The sequence below is a fragment of the Hippichthys cyanospilos genome, chromosome 5, assembly GCF_059441005.1.
Source record: "Hippichthys cyanospilos isolate Australia breed blue-spotted pipefish chromosome 5, RoL_Hcya_1.0, whole genome shotgun sequence".
Taxonomy (NCBI): domain Eukaryota; kingdom Metazoa; phylum Chordata; class Actinopteri; order Syngnathiformes; family Syngnathidae; genus Hippichthys; species Hippichthys cyanospilos.
Genome location: NC_142373.1, coordinates 19674522 through 19694564, shown reverse-complemented (window position 1 = coordinate 19694564; position 20043 = coordinate 19674522). Strand labels below are relative to the sequence as shown.

At 39.5% G+C, this 20043-nt stretch overlaps 1 protein-coding gene across 2 annotated transcripts in view; it reads left to right on the top strand.

The window, feature by feature from the left end:
* The window catches only part of LOC148423921 (ephrin type-A receptor 6-like), a 119768-nt gene that overhangs the window by 94210 nt on the left and 5515 nt on the right, over positions 1-20043 (top strand). For both annotated transcript variants that reach the window (XM_088414542.1, XM_088414541.1), the window contains exons 6-13: positions 3645-3769; positions 4446-4608; positions 6980-7088; positions 9649-9719; positions 11767-11892; positions 12980-13165; positions 17937-17998; positions 18957-19166. In XM_088414542.1, the coding sequence (XP_088270668.1) occupies positions 3645-3769; positions 4446-4608; positions 6980-7088; positions 9649-9719; positions 11767-11892; positions 12980-13165; positions 17937-17998; positions 18957-19166 (1052 nt within the window). The remainder of the gene's footprint in view (positions 1-3644; positions 3770-4445; positions 4609-6979; positions 7089-9648; positions 9720-11766; positions 11893-12979; positions 13166-17936; positions 17999-18956; positions 19167-20043) is intronic.

The following is a 20043-nucleotide window of genomic DNA, read 5'->3' as shown; positions in this document are numbered from 1 at the left end:
CCTTCATTTTTTAGATGAAAAAAGTGTGTGTTTGGAGAATTACATTATTTTAATTTGAATTTGATTTGTGACAGCCTCCCCTCCACTATTTTAGAGATTCAGATTAGAATGACACGATTAGAACACGTTATGCGTTAACCGTGATTGTGAATATTTCCCTAATCAATCTGTCTGACACATCCGCACACATTTAACATACAGTACTGTATATTGAAATGTGGGACCAAGTAGGTTAATATTGGTGTCGCTCTTGTTAAGATTTTGCAATTCCAATTTTCTCTAAATTTATACAAACAACTGTGATATTTCATTTGCATATTTCTTCACCTACTCAGTAATTGTTAATGAACTAATTTCCGAACCGAATCACACTAAAGCTGAGAGTGAGATGTAACCAATTCAGGAGGTGAGGAATGTACAGTAGTTGCCACGTTATGGTTTGAGTGCCAAAAGGTTCTGAAATATTGCTAGGAGTGTTATCAGATTGTTCCTTTTTGATATTGTGTTCTTTGTTTTCCCACTTTCTGAGTAATATGACATTGCAGAACAAGATCCAAGCTACAAAATCCACTCATTTGTATCCACCTCCTGAGGGTGGCCATTTTTCTGCGAGCTGTCAACTGAAATTGATACCAGTTTCTCAGGTAATGGCCAATCATGCCTCAGCTTGGGAATGTCACATGACTAAACTTTAACAACAGGTAAGCTGTGATTGGTCATTATCTGAGCAATCATGAGGTCGTTTTCAGATGCAAAGCAAGGTTCAAAATGACCTGAAGATGGATAGAAATGAATGTTTTTGGCTGTTACATTATATTCCAAAAGCACAATTTTAATCAGATGTGTTTTGACATGAGGACATGAAAAACATTAGTGTATTATTTTTAGGTTCCCTTTCCCTTTAATAAGGAAGCACAGCTGACAATGGAAGAATTATCGATACAATTGTAGAAATAGTAATCTCTGCAAAAGAATGTGCTGTTTGAAATTCTCTTAGGAGAGCTTATATGTGATTCTGACACTATTTTCCAAGATGTCGTAATGAAAAGTTCATGCTGAGATGAAGTCTGCAGGCCAAGATATTGGCACCAATTAAGAGAGCTTAGTTTCAGATGGAGGGCATTTAGTGGCATCTAAACAATCAATAGGGACTTAGTTAGTTCAGTAAGAGTGGTTTTGGCTGAGAAGTATTTCTGAGTGTATGTGTGCATTTAGCACCCGCCAGCTAATTGGAATTTCAGAGTCAGGAGGAATATTGCGTTTAGTTTGTTTATTGCTTTCTGTCAGGGCCAATATAGCAGCCCGAGATGCCAAGCGTCTTGCCGCCTTAAAGCCTGTTATTCACCAGACAGTCACAGCACATTTTATGAATTTTACTTTCCCCACTGAGGAATAAATGCAATATGAGAGAGGTTCTATAAAAATGATAACATCTTGGAAGATGTAAATGTATCAAGATGCGCTGTCATTTGTTGTTCTCCACACATGGTACGCGTAGGGTGTGCCGGCTCCCACTCCTGTTATTCACCATAAAATCATTATACTCATTACTGTATTTTCCCCACTATAAGGCGCACCGGATCATAAGTCGTACCTTCAATGAATGGCCTCGTTTTAAACTGTTTTCATATATATGGTGCTACGCAATAAAAGGCGCATAGAATAGAAGCTACAGTAGTGGCTGGGGTTGCGTTATGCAGCCACTAGATGGAGCTGTGCTATAGGGAATGTCAACAAAACGATGAGATAAGTCAGTCAAACGTCAATTGAATCAAGAGTTTAAAAGAATATAATTACGATTCAATTAAATATTCATTTTTAAATCAAATTTCAACCAAATCGATACATAGCCTTTATTGTCGCTACAGCTGCAGTACAAGGCAACAAAATTTGACTTAAAGAGCTCGAACCGTCCAAGAAAAATACAGTACAAGAGACGGACAAGGCCCGCTGGGATGTGCTACACTGAGCATTCGGGAGATCTTTTCAGGGATAAGATTACATGGGGAGATGATGGAGGAGAAAAAAATCTCTTCAGCCATGCCCCAAATAGAGGGTGCGGCTGGAGTCTGGAAAAAATCCCCTCTCATTCACCAACAAAATGACACTGCAATATATCTCGCACAACATGTAGATGACTGAGCGAGGAGCAGTGGAATTCAGGAAAGTGCCTCATAATCCGGTGCACCTCATAGTGCGTAAAATACGGTAAATTCATTTGTTAGCATCTTGTCAGTTAAGTGAGAAAAATAACATTTGAAAGATCTCCTTCACAATTAAGTGGACTCATTTCAATTGTTGGTATTTTTCTCTCCGCTCATTTGTCGAGCAACGAGTGAAGGCTTTACCAGGTGAAATAACCCGAGGTGGGGAGAATCAAGTAAAAGAAGGCGGAAAGACGAATGGATGAAGGAATAATCCAAGTGGTCACTTTGAGCTCAGATCACCAGCAGCGGGTCTCCGGGCGCCTGCTTAACAAGCTCAAAGCCCTGCAGTTCTCATCTGGTTTTTGCCTGTTCCAAAACCCCAGGTCTCAAGCTCTTGATCAAAACCTCAAACACTGGGTAATGATCCCTCATTTTCCCTTTGAACTGGAAGCTTCCTCGCAATTATACCCAACGTTACTATGGAGCGTTGCTGTTCCTCTAAAAAAAAAAAAAAAAAAATCTTCCCCATGTAGCATGTCATCTTTCACCTGGAATACCCTTGAGAAAAGCAAGCCCACCTTTTATATCCACATAATGAGTCGGCTCTGTAACACCATGTGTAATATATAATAATGACTCTCAGGACGGCTACATCTGCTGACCTCTCTTGGGAGCTGAGTACAATTATTTACTCAGCAAAAAGAAAAAAAAAAATCATTGAACAAGGCAAATGCAATTTCGTAGTGGAAAATAAGATGCTGCTTCCTCGGCTTGTTTTCAATTAGAACTAAATGATCTAGCAGCATCCTAAAGGAATGTTGTGTATGTGGTTTTCCCCATGGATTGGAAGTACTCAAGCCTGTTATGATGTACTCTCATAAAGTGTGTGCATGGATTTGTGACGCTGATTAGACAGGTGTTTGGTAATCAAACATCTGTCATGTCATTGCACCTACGTCAGCCATGTATTATTGTCTGTTTTAATAAGCTCTATTTTAGAATCACTATTCTTGTCACACTGAATGGGGTCAGTTGGTTCGTCTAGTCAATGACACATTGCGAGCTTGGCAGAGGTCCCCAACCGCCGGTCCATGGATCAACTAGTACCGGGCTTGTCATGGCCTGTAAGATTTGGCTAGTGTGCTTGTGTTGTTTTGCCTCCCTCTTCAGAAAATTTTGAGTAATAGATCTAATTTCAGTTCTTTCCAAGATGTGTTACGTAGGCTGATTTAATCACATGACACCTCCGGCTCACAGGGCAGTGACGACGTCAACTGAAAAACACACTATTTTCCGTGTTTAAATCGATGGGAAGGCCCAGTCAAGAGACTGGTGACGAGCCTACAACCTCACTGTGCACTTTATATGCAATTTATATTCACCTTTCGTCCCCTGGCGATAAAATTGTTGAGCGTTTATGACAAAATGTTGTGCATGCATACGCACATTACCGTCATGAACTGAGTTAGAATGTGAATTTTACTTGTCTTCAAACAGGTCCCTCGCTGGTGGGGTCTCTGAAAAAAGATTGGGCCTCTCCCAACAGCATCGCCCTTTCCTGGCAGCAGCCTAAAGAATCAACGTTGCCCGTCCTCGACTACGAGATCAAATACTATGAAAAGGTACCGTGTTGGGCCGGGTCTGTTGAAAAAAAAATAATAATATATTCATGCTCAGTAGCCAAGATCAGATGAATATTTTGGCAGGCATTCAAGGTTTAGTTTGATCCTAATTTTGGCTTAGCAATATTTAATAGTGTTATATTTTATCTTTTTCAACCCTTTTGTTGGGGAAGTCCATATGCTTCCAATCATCAAGTATTCAAAACAACTCTCCGCATCTCATGTAGAAGGAGGTTGAATTTCAATAAGCCCATTATGTTAGGTGGAAACGATAAATCTTTTTGTGCAACGTTGTTCGTCGACTATTAAGGGACACGAGAACATACGTCTGATTATGGACCAGGAGGTGTCAAACATCCGACCCACGGGCCGGTTCTGACCCGCAAATGGGTTTAATCCGGCCCGCGGGATGATTTTGTAGCGTATAAAAATGTGCTGAATTTCACTCAATGAAAAACCTGAAATATTTTATGATTAATAGTAATTTTAATATTTTATGATTATTAGTGATGTTATACTTGTTTTTATTTTGGACGCTATTAATAGACTAATAAAGACTAATAAATTTGAAGTTGTTGTTTTAAAACGATATAAACATACATCACGATTTTCAAGTTTGACAATCTTTGTTCATAACCTGGATCGCCGTAAATGTTTTCCCTTCTTTCTAACATAGGAAAACGAGCAGCAGAGCTATTCTTCAATGATCACCAAGGATCCGAGTGTGATCATCACAGGCTTGAAAGCAGCCACCTGGTACGTCTTCAGCGTCCGCACCCGCACACCATCTGGATACAGCTCCTACGCCACCAGATATGAATACAAAACCACTGGAGATTGTAAGTTATCATTTTGTTATTAGCAGCGCAACCCGTTTTTGTGGTCTGGATCTATATTGGAAAATAAGTCTCAAGGTGTGATAATATTATTGTTACACCGAAAAATCGATTTTGGTAACAGTAATCAATAAGCAGTCGCATACCTTCGCATTATCAAAGCCACCTACGATCTGGAGACTCACCTCAGTTTATAAGCTGACATTGTACTTACTCATGAGTACTAAAAAGCTTGTAAATGTCACAATATATGTTGTATTGATCAACAAATTGAATAGAGTGGGCAAAGGCGTCTTGATGTTTAGTGTATTTGAAATCAATATTTGTTTGTGTGTTTTTGAGACAACAGCTCTAGTGCAATTCTAATCATAAAATACAAAGCGTCCAGCTGCCCTTTTGTGTGGGGGTCAGGCATTGTTGCGGGGTGATTTGGCACAGTGGCTTTCTCTGCCATCCAAAGCTGCAGCGCAAGGTTTTATCTGTGGATCATACAGCGCTTGGCCAAGCCTTTGTACTTCCTGGCCTTTTATCTGAAAGCGAAAGCAGATTTGCCCCTCCTGTCGCTCTCCCTGTCTCTGTCAGCCTGTCCGTCAGTCAGCGACTCATACTTTTGTTTTTCCATCAGCCGTCGTCACATCTACCTCTTGGTCTGGGCCGTATTTGTCTTTATCGCGTCGCTGTCACCCCGTTTCCTCATCCTTCATTGTGTCCTCGACTCAATGTCATTGTCTTCTCGCTCACGCCTCGTTATGGCGGCATCAGTCCGCCACGTCCTCACCGCTGTGAAGAATATGGCAGGCTGTGACAGTAGTCTGGCGCGGCCACTTAGACGGCCTTTGAGTGGTCAGTAATGGCTGTAATGGGGAAGGGGCTGAGAGTGGCTGTCAGGCAATCAAAAGATTGCGGGTTTGACTCCAGGTTTACTCCGCGCACCTGTCGCACTTGCTCGTAATACTGTCACAAATTCATGTCTCCGCTGTGTGACTGTTTTAGCAATAAATAGTTTTTTTTTCCACATCTTGAGTATTCCCATGCTTAATCAGTTGTTTGCACGGGGCACATGGGTTTATAGCAGGCATGGGAAAACTGTGAGGCTTTTAATCCGGCTCGTCAAACATGAAAAAATGATCAATCACAAGGAGAGTGATGATGTTAATACCCTGAAGGGCAGCGGGATTATCACTTAAAATTTTGTTCATTGAATTTTCAGTTGTTTAAATCAGTGGTTCTCAAAGTGAAGGCTGCGGGCCCCCGGGGTTCATGGTCTGACTTCAGGGGGTCCGTGAAAAAATTTGGACATATATATTATAATTTGAAATAAATGAAGAAACTTTCTTACTTATTTTCTTACTTATTGGTGATTTAAATTTGCACTATATGAGGTGTTTTGGTCATTCTTTTCTAACCATGAAGGGACACATCTCGACTGAAACAGAAACTCTCGCCGCGTGGCTCCTTATTATCAGTGACTCACTGCAAATGACAACTGTTTTAATGTATAATTGTAATTGTAATTAACATACATACATACATACATATATATATATATATATATATATATATATATATATATATATATATATATATATATATATATATATATATATATATTTCTTGTTTTTTGTTGTTTTTTTTAAGTCCACATTGCTAAAAAAAAAGTGTTGAATGGCTGTACTAGAAATCTTTAGCACACACAGCTACAGTAAAACTCACATGGACCTTTCTCATGGCGCGTGTGAGCAAGCGCCCTGATCTGCATCGCTAAAAAAAAAGTGTTGAATGGCTGTACTAGAAATCTTTAGCACACACAGCTACAGTAAAACTCACATGGACCTTTCTCATGGCGCGTGTGAGCAAGCGCCCTGATCTGCAATTCTTATTCATTAAGCATGAAATTTGATCGAAATAAGTTGGGTAATACCAATCATCTTTCAATTATCTGGCCTATGTCAGCCGTGTGACAAGACACTGAAAATGGGGAAAATCATGAATATCAAATGGGTCCAATTTAACCAAATGATTATGGAGTAAATCACAATTTAATGAATGAATAATATTAATTAAACAGAATCAGGCGTACGAATCATTCCAGTAATAATGCTGATGGAGGGTTCTTTGCATCACAAAGAACTGATCAAACATCTCTATATCTCCCTATGGAGAAATGACATGAGCTATTTATGGTACCTTCGGGGAGAAGATCTATGATTTATTTTCAATGAGGTATTTCTGATGATGTATTTTTTCCTCTCCTGTCATCCTGTCCAAAATCCCATTTTCTCTATTCACCCACATCCGTATTTTACCGGCCCTATATATTTCTTACTTTGCTCATGTCCGTGTAGCTCCCTAACCTAAAATGTATCACCTCCAGCATCGGACCTGGCCTCGGATCAAGGTCAGGTTTTGGTCATCGTTACGGCAGCGGTGGGTGGCTTTACCCTTCTCGTCATCCTCACCCTATTCCTCCTCATTACTGGAAGGTAAGATGACTTTGCTGCCCCAGACTTCAATTTGTGCACAGTATATGCCACGCAAAGTCTTTTTTTTTAAACTTAGACTAGACAATTGTGACAGATCCTAGATATTAACACATGCCTGTTCTGTTCTGGGTTTTTGTTAAGTTTTGTTTGCTGTCGGGTTTTCTGTTCTTTTCTGCGTGGGTGTGTTTGAATTTTGGTTTTGTTCATGTTGACATGCCTTTTGTGTTGATGTTTTGTTTAGGTTGATTGTGCCCATCTGTCCTTGTCAACCCGCTCCCTTGTGTTAACCAATCAGTTCCCCGCTCCAAATGTGTCTTGTCCAGGTCTTCCTTGTTGGCTAGTCAGTTTGAGTGTATTTAGTTTCATATTTAGTTTTTATTTAGTTCTATTCTCTATTTTCTCTATTTTTCTCTATTATCGATCTCTATTTTTGGTGACACTTTCACAACCAGTTTGATGAGCTGATCGAACCGATGACATAGAAATTATGTATAAAATGATGGCAATACACAGCAATACACATTGACCTTGACTGTTCTTATAAAAGTCGGTGTATCATATCGATGTTGAAATTCCCACCCAGAAGAGCATCCTGTCTGGGCTGCACTTTTAATTACAGAGATGATGATTTCTTTATTGATATGAACAGATGGCATAAGCATGGTTGGCTGCACAGTCTCTACTAGTGGCACATGCAAGGGGTTTATCTGACGATGATCCATAGCGGTTTTTTTTTGGGGGGGGGAGATTCGAGATTCATGAGCTTCTCCGCTTAGCCACTGCAATGAACTCAGTCCATTACTTAACACGAGAAGTTTCGGGGGATGATGCTGATGATACTGAGGGATTTCCCGCAAGCCAGATTTTTTATGCTTTGCTGGCTTGTCTTTTTCCCCTCATTACACCAACACATACTGAGCAGCAACCCACTTGATCACAATATGGAGTCCTCTTGCCCTGAGTAGGAGGGACTTTTGGTCTTTTTTAATGTACTTGAGCAGCTTGAAAACGATGAGAGCTTTCACCAGGCTCTTGTGGAAGGAAGGTTTTGCACAGGAGGACGTAAGAGGAGCTGACATGTGAGGGGGCGGACCTTAGTGTTCTAAACGCATCTAGCTAGAGAGACAGACAGACAGATAGATGCGCTGAAGCTGAGCGCTCCAAGATCTTGGCAGAGATAAGGTTACGTGGGGGTCGGCGATGTAGAAACAAAAAAAAACAATAATTTGGCCATGCCCCAAACAGAGGACGTGGCTCAAGTCTGGGGAAAAAAAATAAAATCCACGTACCTCACATAACATGTAGCTGGCTGGGGGAGGGACGTTGGGGGAAAGGGTGCCGTGACGTTGCCCCACCGGCTGCGCTTCCTCAAGTGGCAGTCACAACACAGTGTTAATTCGGGGAAGACAGCGGTGTAAATGAAAATGATAACAAGCTGAAGCTTTTTTTTCTGCAATCTGTCCTTGAATTGAACGACTTCTTTTTCCTCTTGCATTCTGCCATTCTTGGGTGACCTCTGCTATGATGATGCGAGTGTTGGGGATGTTGAGGCAAGGGAGGAATGCTTTGACTCCCTGTTATGCTTTGATTAGCGCTCTGGGCAAAGCACTTTAATTGAAGTTACTGTTTTTGAGTGCTTATGCAAATGTAAGCAGGTCCTGCAAAAATCTGGTCTCATAACAAGTATTCGTGTCAGCGTCTGCGTGTGCGGCCGGGACTTGAAAGCCAGTCGGGGAGAGAGCGGACCAGGCGGATAAAGGGGATCAGAGGAAAGGACTGGAAACGACTGATAACGGCATACTCCGCTATTTCTTTAATGAACAGCTTGACCCCATCAACAGAGGTCAACAATGGCTTGCCAAATCCCCTTCTTCTTCTTCCTGTCTATGTCACCTGCCATGTTATCTGCACTATCCATCAGTGTCCGGGACCCCACAGACTTAACTCAGTCAAAGCACATGCTGGTAACCTGTGGCTCACAGCACCCTGACACCACTTCTAATCTGCTCACACAGATTATGTCAAATTTGCACACAGACACTGTCACATGTAGCTCTGACACACACACACAGTAGTTCTCCAACCCAATATTCTACACTGGTTGTCAAGCCATCCACATGAGGAACGGTATGCCGCTAAAGGCTAAACAATAACGTTTTGCTGTCAGAAAAACCACAGCAGCAAACAAAAATGAACAATCATCTCCTTTTTCGTTCTGGAAATTTCTTATTTTTGTATTGAAATGATGGCTGTTTCAAACTATGCACACCATGCTATCATATCATGTAGTATATCATATCATAGCATATATCATATTTCATCATATATTAGATATCATATCTCGTATCACATATCACATGACCAATGGATGGACCTTTAGCACGGGTGATATTGTTTTCACTCCACAGCAAGTGGAAAAATGTATGTTATCAATGTAATTGCAGATTATGAACTTTTTTACTGCTGAAAATAGCTAGATGGTCTGACTATGCCTTTTAATCCTACACTGACTGAGCAAAAAGCAAAATTGGTACTCGAGAACTTCATTTGTGTTTTGCAGGTGTCAGTGGTACATCAAGGCCAAGATGACCTCTGAGGATAAGAGGAGGACCGACTATCAGAACGGACACGGTAAATTAATCAACAAACCTCATTTATGTGGATGCTGTTTATAACCCGAGCGTGATCGGGCTTGAATTTTGTTTTAATTAGAATTTTGGATATTTTGCACGTTACCCCTGGGAATGTGCGTGATTTCTTTCGCTATTCCTGACACTCTCACTTTGTAAAAACATGTACGCCATAAAAAAAGGATATGAACAGGTGCGAAAATGACACACTGGAATTGGAGTGTACGCGTCAAACAAAGTGTTACAAGAAAGACTAAGTTTGATTGGAGGCTCACATTTCACAGTAAATGTGAATGTACCATTGATTGGCTCTGTCTCTATATGTGCCAAGTCATATACAGCGCCGCATTCTCTATAGGCACTGTAGAGGATGCATGAGTGATGTCTCGTATTTTCTCATGAATGCACCTGATGATCTTTTGCTGTCTATTAAAAGACAGGTGACAAATTAAAATAAGAACTGTGCATAGTGAATTCTATAGTAAAGGAGGTACAACCTTGGGATAAAATTGAAATGGGAGGAGAAAGGGGAAGATGATGATGAAGTTGAAGAAAAAAAGATCGAGGCAACAGGAAATAGTTGAAGGTTTTGAGTTCTGAGAGTTCTGAAGTACTGTTGAAGTTTAATAATAAGAATAAAAAGCAATAAAGTCACTGACCATTTCATTTGGTGAACAGGGAAGGGAATTCCATACAGAAAACTCAATTACTAACTGTAAGAAACTTTTACAAATGTATTACATCTATTCATTTAAAAAAAGTCCACACAGGCCAATTTTTTTCACCACGCGTATCTTCCAGTATTTCTTTACGAGTGGACAAAATGGCGGACGACCTATAGCTTTATGGAAAATCACCGATACAAACACCTTTATAATTCGTCTGAAAAGGACTACCGTGACCTAAATACCGTAAAAAACTCTTGCCGAGCACCACTTCGGAGAGATTGAGGAGTCTGTTAAAAAAACGCTTGGAAGAATTTAGATGGTTTGAATCTACTAGGATTCTCTATCTGTGTTATAGAGCGGTGTTGTTTGTATGCTGTAGACTCCATTTACTGCCACCTGTAGTATGGGAGAATATCATCTGACTGCGCGGGAAAGCCGCATTTGTTGTTTTAAAGATCTAATAATACATTCCGTGATTTTTTTTTTGGTCCAGCCCACTTGGGAATAGATTTTTCTCATGTGGCCCACATGCTAGTTATATATACCCGCAAGCTAAACAAGTTTGACACCCCTGGTTTACGGTAAGAAATCAACATTGGAAGACGGTTAAAACCTCCAAAAAGTGGACTTTTCATGTTGCGGCCCCTTTCAGTTAGAGTAGTCTTTCTTTGAGTTATTTAATTTTGTATGCCATCTACTTGATTGCATTATCAGCCACAAGATTGACTGGAGAAAAACGGAATGCTTGATTTTGACATATTCAAATGAAATGGCGCCTTCTTGAAGAGGCTCAGTGAAGGAACAATCATCAACCTTGAGTGTCTATTACCAGCCGTCCAAATGGAGCAGAACTTTGTGAGAGGAGGGCAACGTCCTTAGGGTTTTGCCGGTGTTGCTTCACGCATCAGAGACAACTGATAGCTATTGTTTTTTTGTGATACTGTATCGATCAGCGAGAGCAAAGCGCAGCGTGTGTCTGGCTTCCCTCCCGCGGGCGCTCGGGCTCTGCTAAAGATTTAGTGACTTGCTCAAGGACACTTGTGCAGCATGGATGCTTGCATTAAACGAGGCTTAAAAAAACGGGTTATTAAAGTTCGGTAATACTCTCAAGATGTTTCGAGATTTTATCAGATGATAATTTGCCAAGGATCGTCTCTGCTTTCCTGTAGAGATTTTCAATGAGATTACTTTTCGTTTTTTACTATGGCGTAATTTCTGTTTTTAATTAAAGGAGCGCAAGAGTTTAATTACGTTTTTCTAAGTGATGATCATCTCTGTTCAATTCATTTCACCCTTCAACTTGATTAACATATTAAAGAGCAGAACAAAAAAAGAAAAAAACAGTCCTACACATCTTACTTCTTTTTTGAAACTCTGCAGTTCCTTTTCCTGGGATTAAGACCTACGTGGACCCCGACACTTATGAAAACCCCGCACAAGCCGTCCATGAATTCACCAAAGAGATCGACCCACCTCGGATCCGCATTGAGAGGGTGATTGGAGCTGGTATGTTTACACACTCAATGTTTTATCTCCTGGTAACATATTTACTGTGCGGGTGATCATCTGATGATGTTCAGCGCAAGGGCTGTGCAGATTGATCCTAGTTTTGATAGTGTTGATATTAGTATCATACCGATACCCACGAATGAGTAGCTGTCCTTTAAAGTTATGTATTTATTCATTCATTTAGCTTTCTCATGGGCCGCTCATGCAATCCTGTTTTGATACATACACATGGGACACACTCGCCATGCTATAGTTTCTACTCATTTGCATTTCTGTTATTGTTACAATAATATTTTAGTGCAGAATTACTTGATTGATGTATTTATTTTTAAATTCTAGTTTGAGGTTTACTTCAGTGTAGTCTTAATTTGATTCCATCGTGCATGCCTGCCTCTCCATATTCCTTGTTTTGTTTGGGATTTTGGGGATTTTCATCCATGCTTATTGTAGAACTTTAATAATGTTATAATTATGGCTAAGAACTCAACAAGAAAGTTGAATGACAATACATGTTATTGGTATGCCCAATGCTTTAAAATAATACGTTGTTGTTTTTTTAATTTAGAAGTACTTGGTATCGGCAATATTAGCACACGTATTTACTTAGTATCAAGCACAGAGCTATTCAGAACGCACAGTTAGAAAAAAAAAAAAATCCACTTGCAAATATACACTCGAAGGAGAATACCTCAAAGCATTCCCAACGTTGTTGTTGCACATAATCTGACCTACGTGTAAACATTACATTAGGAAGTAAAATATTTACAGAGAAAGATAAAGTTGTCAGTTTGTTTTTTCTTTAGACATAATTTATACTACTGCGTGGCATTCGGGTGAGTGTAAACTGCAACACTGCCCCCAGGTGGGCCTATAAGGTACATGCCGGTGGAATGGATTGAGTTGGCTTTTCTAGACACACATTTTTCATTAGAAATAAAAATCATGTGGAACAACAAAGTGAATACAAAGGTATATTATCTGCCCCCTAATGAAAGAACATTTATATTGTTCCGTCTGTCACTATAGGCATAATTTTGATGAGTCAATACATTGCACCAATATGTTTTTGCGCTTCCCACTGCAGGTGAGTTTGGAGAGGTGTGCAGCGGCCGCCTGAGAACACCTGGAAAGAAGGAGATTGCTGTAGCGATAAAGACACTGAAGGGTGGCTATGTGGAGCGACAGAGGCGGGACTTCCTCCGCGAGGCTTCCATCATGGGCCAGTTCGATCATCCCAACATCATCAGGCTGGAGGGTGTGGTGACTAAAAGTAAGATCTATTTTCCAATATAATATAGATCGGAAAACGGAAATATAGCGCGGCCTTCCAGATTCAAAGCACACATTTTCAGAGTAAGATATAAGGGATCATTAAAAACACAGAATAAATGCTATCTCAATGTCCCTGCGTGGAAACTAAAATGGACTCAAACATGGGGTCAGTCTGCTGGTTCATTTCTTCAAACCAAGAACGTAACAACCTTTGTTAACGATCACCTTTAAGGGATAAATGACAAACGTACACAGGAAATATAGCGCGAACTTTCAGATTAAAAGCAAACATTTCAAAATAAGATAACACAGGTAAAACAGTAAATAATACAAACTGGAGCGTTTGAAGAATTCTTAAAACAGACATTTTTTCCTGATATTTCAGTTGCCGTTGAATCATCTGTATTCTGTTTAGGTACGGTTGGGAAGTTTGTATTCATGTGTTGTCTGCAAGTCTCTTGTTTTAAATATAATGTGAGCATTATACATAGATTATCATCTGGCGCGCTTGAGTGTGTAGCGCCAAGTGTCATTTTTACGCAGGGGTAACTTTTATGTATGCAAAGTGTGTGTGTGGGTGTGTGTGCATGCGGCGTTGACTTGTTAAGGACCTCTCTTTTACGGGGCTCACCCAGCACAACATACGGTTGGTTTTACACAGGCTGTATAAACTGAGACAACTTTCTGAATATAAATATGTTCCTAGAAGACCGTCAAGCCCAGCTAAGGCCAAAAAGAGAACAATTTTGACCTGACTGAGTTGACATTATTAAATTGTAAAATGATAGTGAGCTAGCTAAAGCTACTCATTTTAAGTACCAAACTGTAGCATAGTTTATTGTTGAAATGTTTTTCTAGATTTGAAATGTTGCACACAGCAAGAACAAAAACCAGATCCCAAAAATGGCAGAAGCTAAATCACAACACGTTAGGGCCATGTTGCTGTTGGTGTTTTTATCTTACTAATTTAAACACTGTAAAACATCAAGCAATTATATATTGTCTACATAATATACAAACTTTCAAACAGGATGTTCTAAACACTTTAATTGTTAAAAAAAATGAATTACTGAAATGCAGAGGTAAAAATTGAAGAATTTACATGGTGACTTAATTAATCTGTTTTTTTTTTCTCATCCCCGCAAAATGAAAATTCACAGTTTATGCACTGTATACAGAGCACCGGATTATAGTACGCACTCTCAGCTTTTGAGAACTTTTTGGTGCGCCTTATACTGCGGGAAATACAGTAAGTGGCCGTGCCATTTTGTCACCATTTGGGTGAAATTTCAGCTCCCTAGTGTCTTCTTTCACTGCTTTCCATTAGCTTTGACGTAAGACTGGAAAAAATACAGCACAAGGTTTAGTGTAATTATTTACAATCAGCAATGTGACAAACCATCACTCTCTGATTATATTTCGGAAATGTGCGATTTAAATTGCAGTTGGAAAGGGTGTACCAATACTGACATTGCAATCGTGAAAGAATTTCCGAAGGCCATGGTCTATTCCACTCTGTGGACAGACTGTTTTAAGTACTATACAATCAGGCACAATATGTGCTTGGCAGTAAGTTTCATCTGTTAAGGCCTTACATCAAAATATTTTTTCTTCAGTCTGTCTCGTTTCTTCCCTCCATCTGTTTGTTAGTCTTTGGAGACTAATTACGGCGAGTATTATGCTGTGACTGACAGCCATACCTGCACTCAAATAACAGGTGACACACTAGACTGTGGTAAACAGGTGCATGTTTTGCTTTTTGTGTTTGTTTATTTTCTTATTTTGCTCATGAACTGTACCGCAGAAATGCTATGGTCCAAATCCTGCTAATTAGTCCTGCTGAGCCAAACTTGGCAGACTCAAAAGATGACACCTAAAAAAAAGACCAGAAAGATCATTCCTTGCTTTGTTCACAAAAAGTTGCCTTTTTTTTTTTTTTTTTTTTTTTGTAAAAGGCCACCTTGGCACATGTCCCCAGTCAGCCTTCCACCGTCTCCAACATGCAAGAAGTCATACCGGCACCACACATTTTATCCTGATTGAATGAGCTAAACGGCAATGTTAACATTTCGGTCCTCATTAGGATCATATAATAGTTCATATTTTGTGGCATTTGGGCTATCATACTTCAGTTTGGGCTTCTTCATTGACAGAAACCTGTGGCCCCTGGTGGCTTTGACGTTAGTCGCTTAAGGGAGGCGAAGTTGACAACACTGATTCAATGCCGCAAGATGGGCGTGTCAATCATAGGACCTTAAGATTTATTTATTTCAAAAAAAAAAAAAAAAAACTATATTTTGGCCCAGTTTAAACTTTCACCCACACCCATCCATTCATTTTTAAGAGCTGCTTTTACCTCACGAGGGTCACAAGCTTGCTGGTGCCTATCCCAGCTGGCTTGGGGCAGTAGGCGGGGGACGCCCTCAACTGGTTGCTAGCCAATAGCAGGGCACACAGAGACCTACAACGACTCTTACACCGAGTATAGTTAAGTCATTTTTTTTTTTAAATACCATAATTCCCAAATATAAGATGCACCTGTGTTTAAGACGCACCCTTAATTTGGGGCCAAATTCTGGTTTTTAGTTTGTTACAGTGTATAGAATGCACCAAGAGTTCGGCGACCATGTCAAAACTATTTGTTGCGAGTTAAGGTAAATGTGTTTCAGAATTCCCACATTGTGAGCAGTCCGTGAACGCCACTCCAGTTGAATGTTGAATGTGCTCAAAGCTGTTGTTTATATTGCAAATGCCTTTACTGTAAATACAAAGTTACAATAAGTATTTTGAGTAAATCTAAGTGTAGATTCTACTCTGATCAGACTAAGACAAAATATAGTCTTTTTAGGATAAAATGTACACACATTTGTGCAGCTATTTGCTTTTCAATAGACAAAACTGACAGGGCTTTGTTGCATTTTGTGATAGCCAAGGCTGCTTCAGAGCATTTTTAAAAAGCAAATAGGTGAGTTTTTCAGCATAACTGAGCTCCCCCCAATCAAAAGTAGCAAATAGGGAAATTGTTTATTTACTCACCCTGCCAGTTGTTTTGTACCATTGCTTTTGTTAACTGTGACATAAATACTCCAAGTATTTCCTTTAATGTTTTGCCATCTTGCATCGCCGAATTTGACTTGACTTTTTTAGACTCATTTTATTTCCTGTAAGGACTTGTCACACAGCTGATGTCACTTCCCTTCTTCTATTGTTTTCCTTTTCGCAGGTGCTCTCGTTCACTTCACTTCAGTTTTGCACTTTGTTTAGCCTGTCTGCTCTCTTTTGTTTGGGTCTTTGTTTCCCTTAAATAAGACCTTGTATGTGCATTTGTACTCTTTCACTTGTATGCATCCAAGGCCGCCCGCTTTCACTTCTCGTGACGCCTCTCATTGGTCAGAGATAAAAATGCTACTTGGGTGACACGATTCTGTGCACTTTCAATTTTCTTTCAATGTCGTTTATAAATGCAGAGAGGTCAAACAAAGTGACTATTGTTCAACTTGTTGTCGATTTTATTTTGTGTTGAAATGTACGTTCATGTCAATCGGCATTGTGCTCTTGCATCACCAAATAGAAAACATGTTGCTTGTCAGATTCCTGCGCCACTCTTTTGCTCGCAGATTGTTTTTTCGCATTCCACTGTGAGAGTGTTACATAAACTCTTATTTCACTAAAGTAATACTTTTTTTTGTCTTCTTTCTGTCATGCAACACCCGACTCCAGGTTGAGCTCTCACGCCAAAGAGGTTCTTGAAAGATTATTTGTAATAGTAGGAAATGTTAGCATATTTTCAGGCGGCGGTTTAAATCAATCGCAAAAACAAAATCAATCTGCTCGTGGGTGGCATATCTTTGGGTGAAATAAGTGTCTTATTATTGCATCAACCATTTTAAGGAGATTTTTCAGTCTGTTGGCTATTCTTCCACATTTTTGTGTCAATAGGTGGACAGACTCTTGTCCTTTTGTTGACTTTACACAGGGGTGCACATATTATTTTTTTGGGGTGGGTTACTCAGATCAGGAGATACTATATGGTAAACAGACTTTTAAAAAAAAAAAGAAAAACACTCTTCCTAAATTTCCTTCTCAATGTCGCTCCCACATTAGCAGCTCACCGTCTGTGTGTGTGCACACAGCGGGCCTGCGTCCTCCAAACGTATAATAGCTCTGGAACATGTTATTCAGTACTTCACGTGTTTTCATTTATTAGCATTTGTTTTCTGTTCTGAATAGTGTTTTGCTCCTTTAGATTAACGTTAGAGCGGGAGAGAGAGAGTCATTGTGAAGGAAAATAAATTTTAAAAAGACTTGACTACACACTGTAGCTGTTATATCTGTGCTATTTAGCAGAAAGACCTCAGAATTGTAAATCCACAACTTCGAAGTGAGTCTCGCCTTCGAGACCCAAGGACCCATTTTTAAGGCTTACAACTCTGTTATGGTTTGCGCGGTTCGTTCAAGACCCGGTTTAATTGGTCCAAGAAAGAGGTCAATTCTGTATCCCTGTATCAAACGCACCGGTTTTGTCTGCTAGCTAAGGACATGAGCAGTAAATCCTGCACCACATTTAAGTGGGCATCAAGCCAGAGCACATCTTGGAGCCACAGGGAAAAAAAATCAGCTCAGGCTCAGTTGTTGTCATGTGTGAAAGTTAGATAGGGTATTCAAATGCACAAAATTATTTCTGCCGCGCATGCGTACCTGCATAACATATATGTGCATCCCTGATAATAAGTAAAGATGGTGGTTATTTTGTGCATGTTCATTTGCAGGCAGACCAGTGATGATTGTGGTGGAATATATGGAAAACGGATCATTGGACTCATTTTTAAGGGTAAGTGTTTTATTTAGAGAACTCACATGCGTGCTCTTCATTTTCACTTCTGAAAAGCTTTTTATTGGTGCGTACCCTATTCTAGTCATTTCTGACCAAAAGATCTCATCTTTATTTTTGAATGAGATGTTATTTTCATCAGTGAGTGAGGCTAATAAACAACTGTGATGCATTCTGTGAGCAAAACATAAAGTTTTTTTTTTTTTAACTATATGTTTATTGTTCAGCCCTGTCATTTGCAACGAATAGGTGAAATTACCCTATTGAAATGCATTGGGAGTAAACAAATGCTATTTAATCTATTATAAATGTTTTAAATGAATCTGCCGATTAATTGGTTACCAGTATGTTTTTTTTTCTGATTTTAAAGTGCACCAGGTTTTACGGTGCATAAACACTTACGGAAAACAAACCAGGACAACAAAAAAGTCTACCTTTTTTCAACTTCCTTTTATTACCCATACATCCTGGACTCTTGATTATTAGTTGCACTGTCCAATTTTGAGAAAGTTAAAGGATTCTGGGTGTGCCTTAAAAAAAAAAAAAAAAAAAAAAAATACAGTAGATTTTTGGTCATCCTATTCACGGTATTCCAGAAAGTTAAATTGAGGTAACTGGACTCTGCTCGTATGTTGATATTTCAGCTTTCCAAAATTGTTGAAAATGATATTGCCATTATGCCATTAAGCTATTGTGATGTAGATTTCCATCCTAGTGCTGGTCTGAGTACAATTCTTGTTTCTCAATATCGAGCCTAAACACTTCACACAGGGATCAGTATGGCAAATAATGTAATTTTACACTCCACGCAAAGTATTTTGCATATTTTGAGTTGTCCTTTCACCTTAATTTTTTTTTTGCCCTGAATACACAATCCTGTCTTTGCAATCCTTTTTTTCCCTATTTCCTGTGTGTTCACTTGTGTATGCGTGTGTGTGTTCTTTCCTTTCCCTGTCAGCAACACGATGGTCACTTCACTGTCATTCAGCTGGTGGGCATGCTTCGTGGCATCGCCTCGGGAATGATGTACCTGTCAGACATGGGCTACGTTCATCGAGACCTGGCAGCTCGAAACATCTTAGTCAACAGCAACCTGGTGTGTAAAGTGTCAGACTTTGGTCTGTCTCGAATCCTGGAGGACGACCCCGAAGCCGCGTACACCACAACGGTACACAAAATTGTTTAATTATATCAATAAGAAGAATTTAGAGCTTTTGGCTCTTTATGTGCATTGTGCTAATGGAAAAAAAATAATTTTGGATTATTAACCCCTGGGGGAAATATTGACCCATCTTGGGCTTTTACCTGTTTTTGATGAGTGGTATCAATTGAAAAGCAAATAAAAAAATACTGTAAAATATTGCATGGATATTCAAAAGATATTAACTTTTAATATTTTGTCCTGCCATCCCTTCTAAATGCTTGCAAACGAGAGGTTGAGAGGTACACCCAGCAGATGTCAAATTAAGCCCACATCAGGCTCCTATATTGCCATTAAAAATTGGAAATATTGTCAATTTTGAACGTATTGAAAACCCAATGTTTTATCATGCATTCACCCCGATTTTTGCATTCATCTTTTCAATGGCAACTCGTGAACAGGGCCCAACAGAAATGTTTGTGGTGACACCCCAAAACCACCGGGTGGCGCTAGCAAACAATTTATGACAATTTCAAGCCTTTCAATGACTTCGTTGAGTGGCTTAGCCTGACTCCCATAATGCAAAGTTCATGCTATGTATTGCGGGACTTGTAAATGACAAAATACTTTGATCCAAGAATTAAATGTTCTAGGAAAGCATTGAATTTGCTGCAGGGAAGCATTTTATTTCATCCAACGCCTAACATTATTTCTGCATATTTCCATCTGTAAAATCTGCTGCGTTGAACAGCTGTTGTTTTGTTTTCTCACAAAAGAAAAATTCTTCAAAATGAAACAGTCTTGGAATATGTATATGTAAATATACATATGTAAGGATAGGACTGATCCCACTGAACATATTGAGGGATTGGAAGTAAAAATACCTATTTGATGATGTTATGAC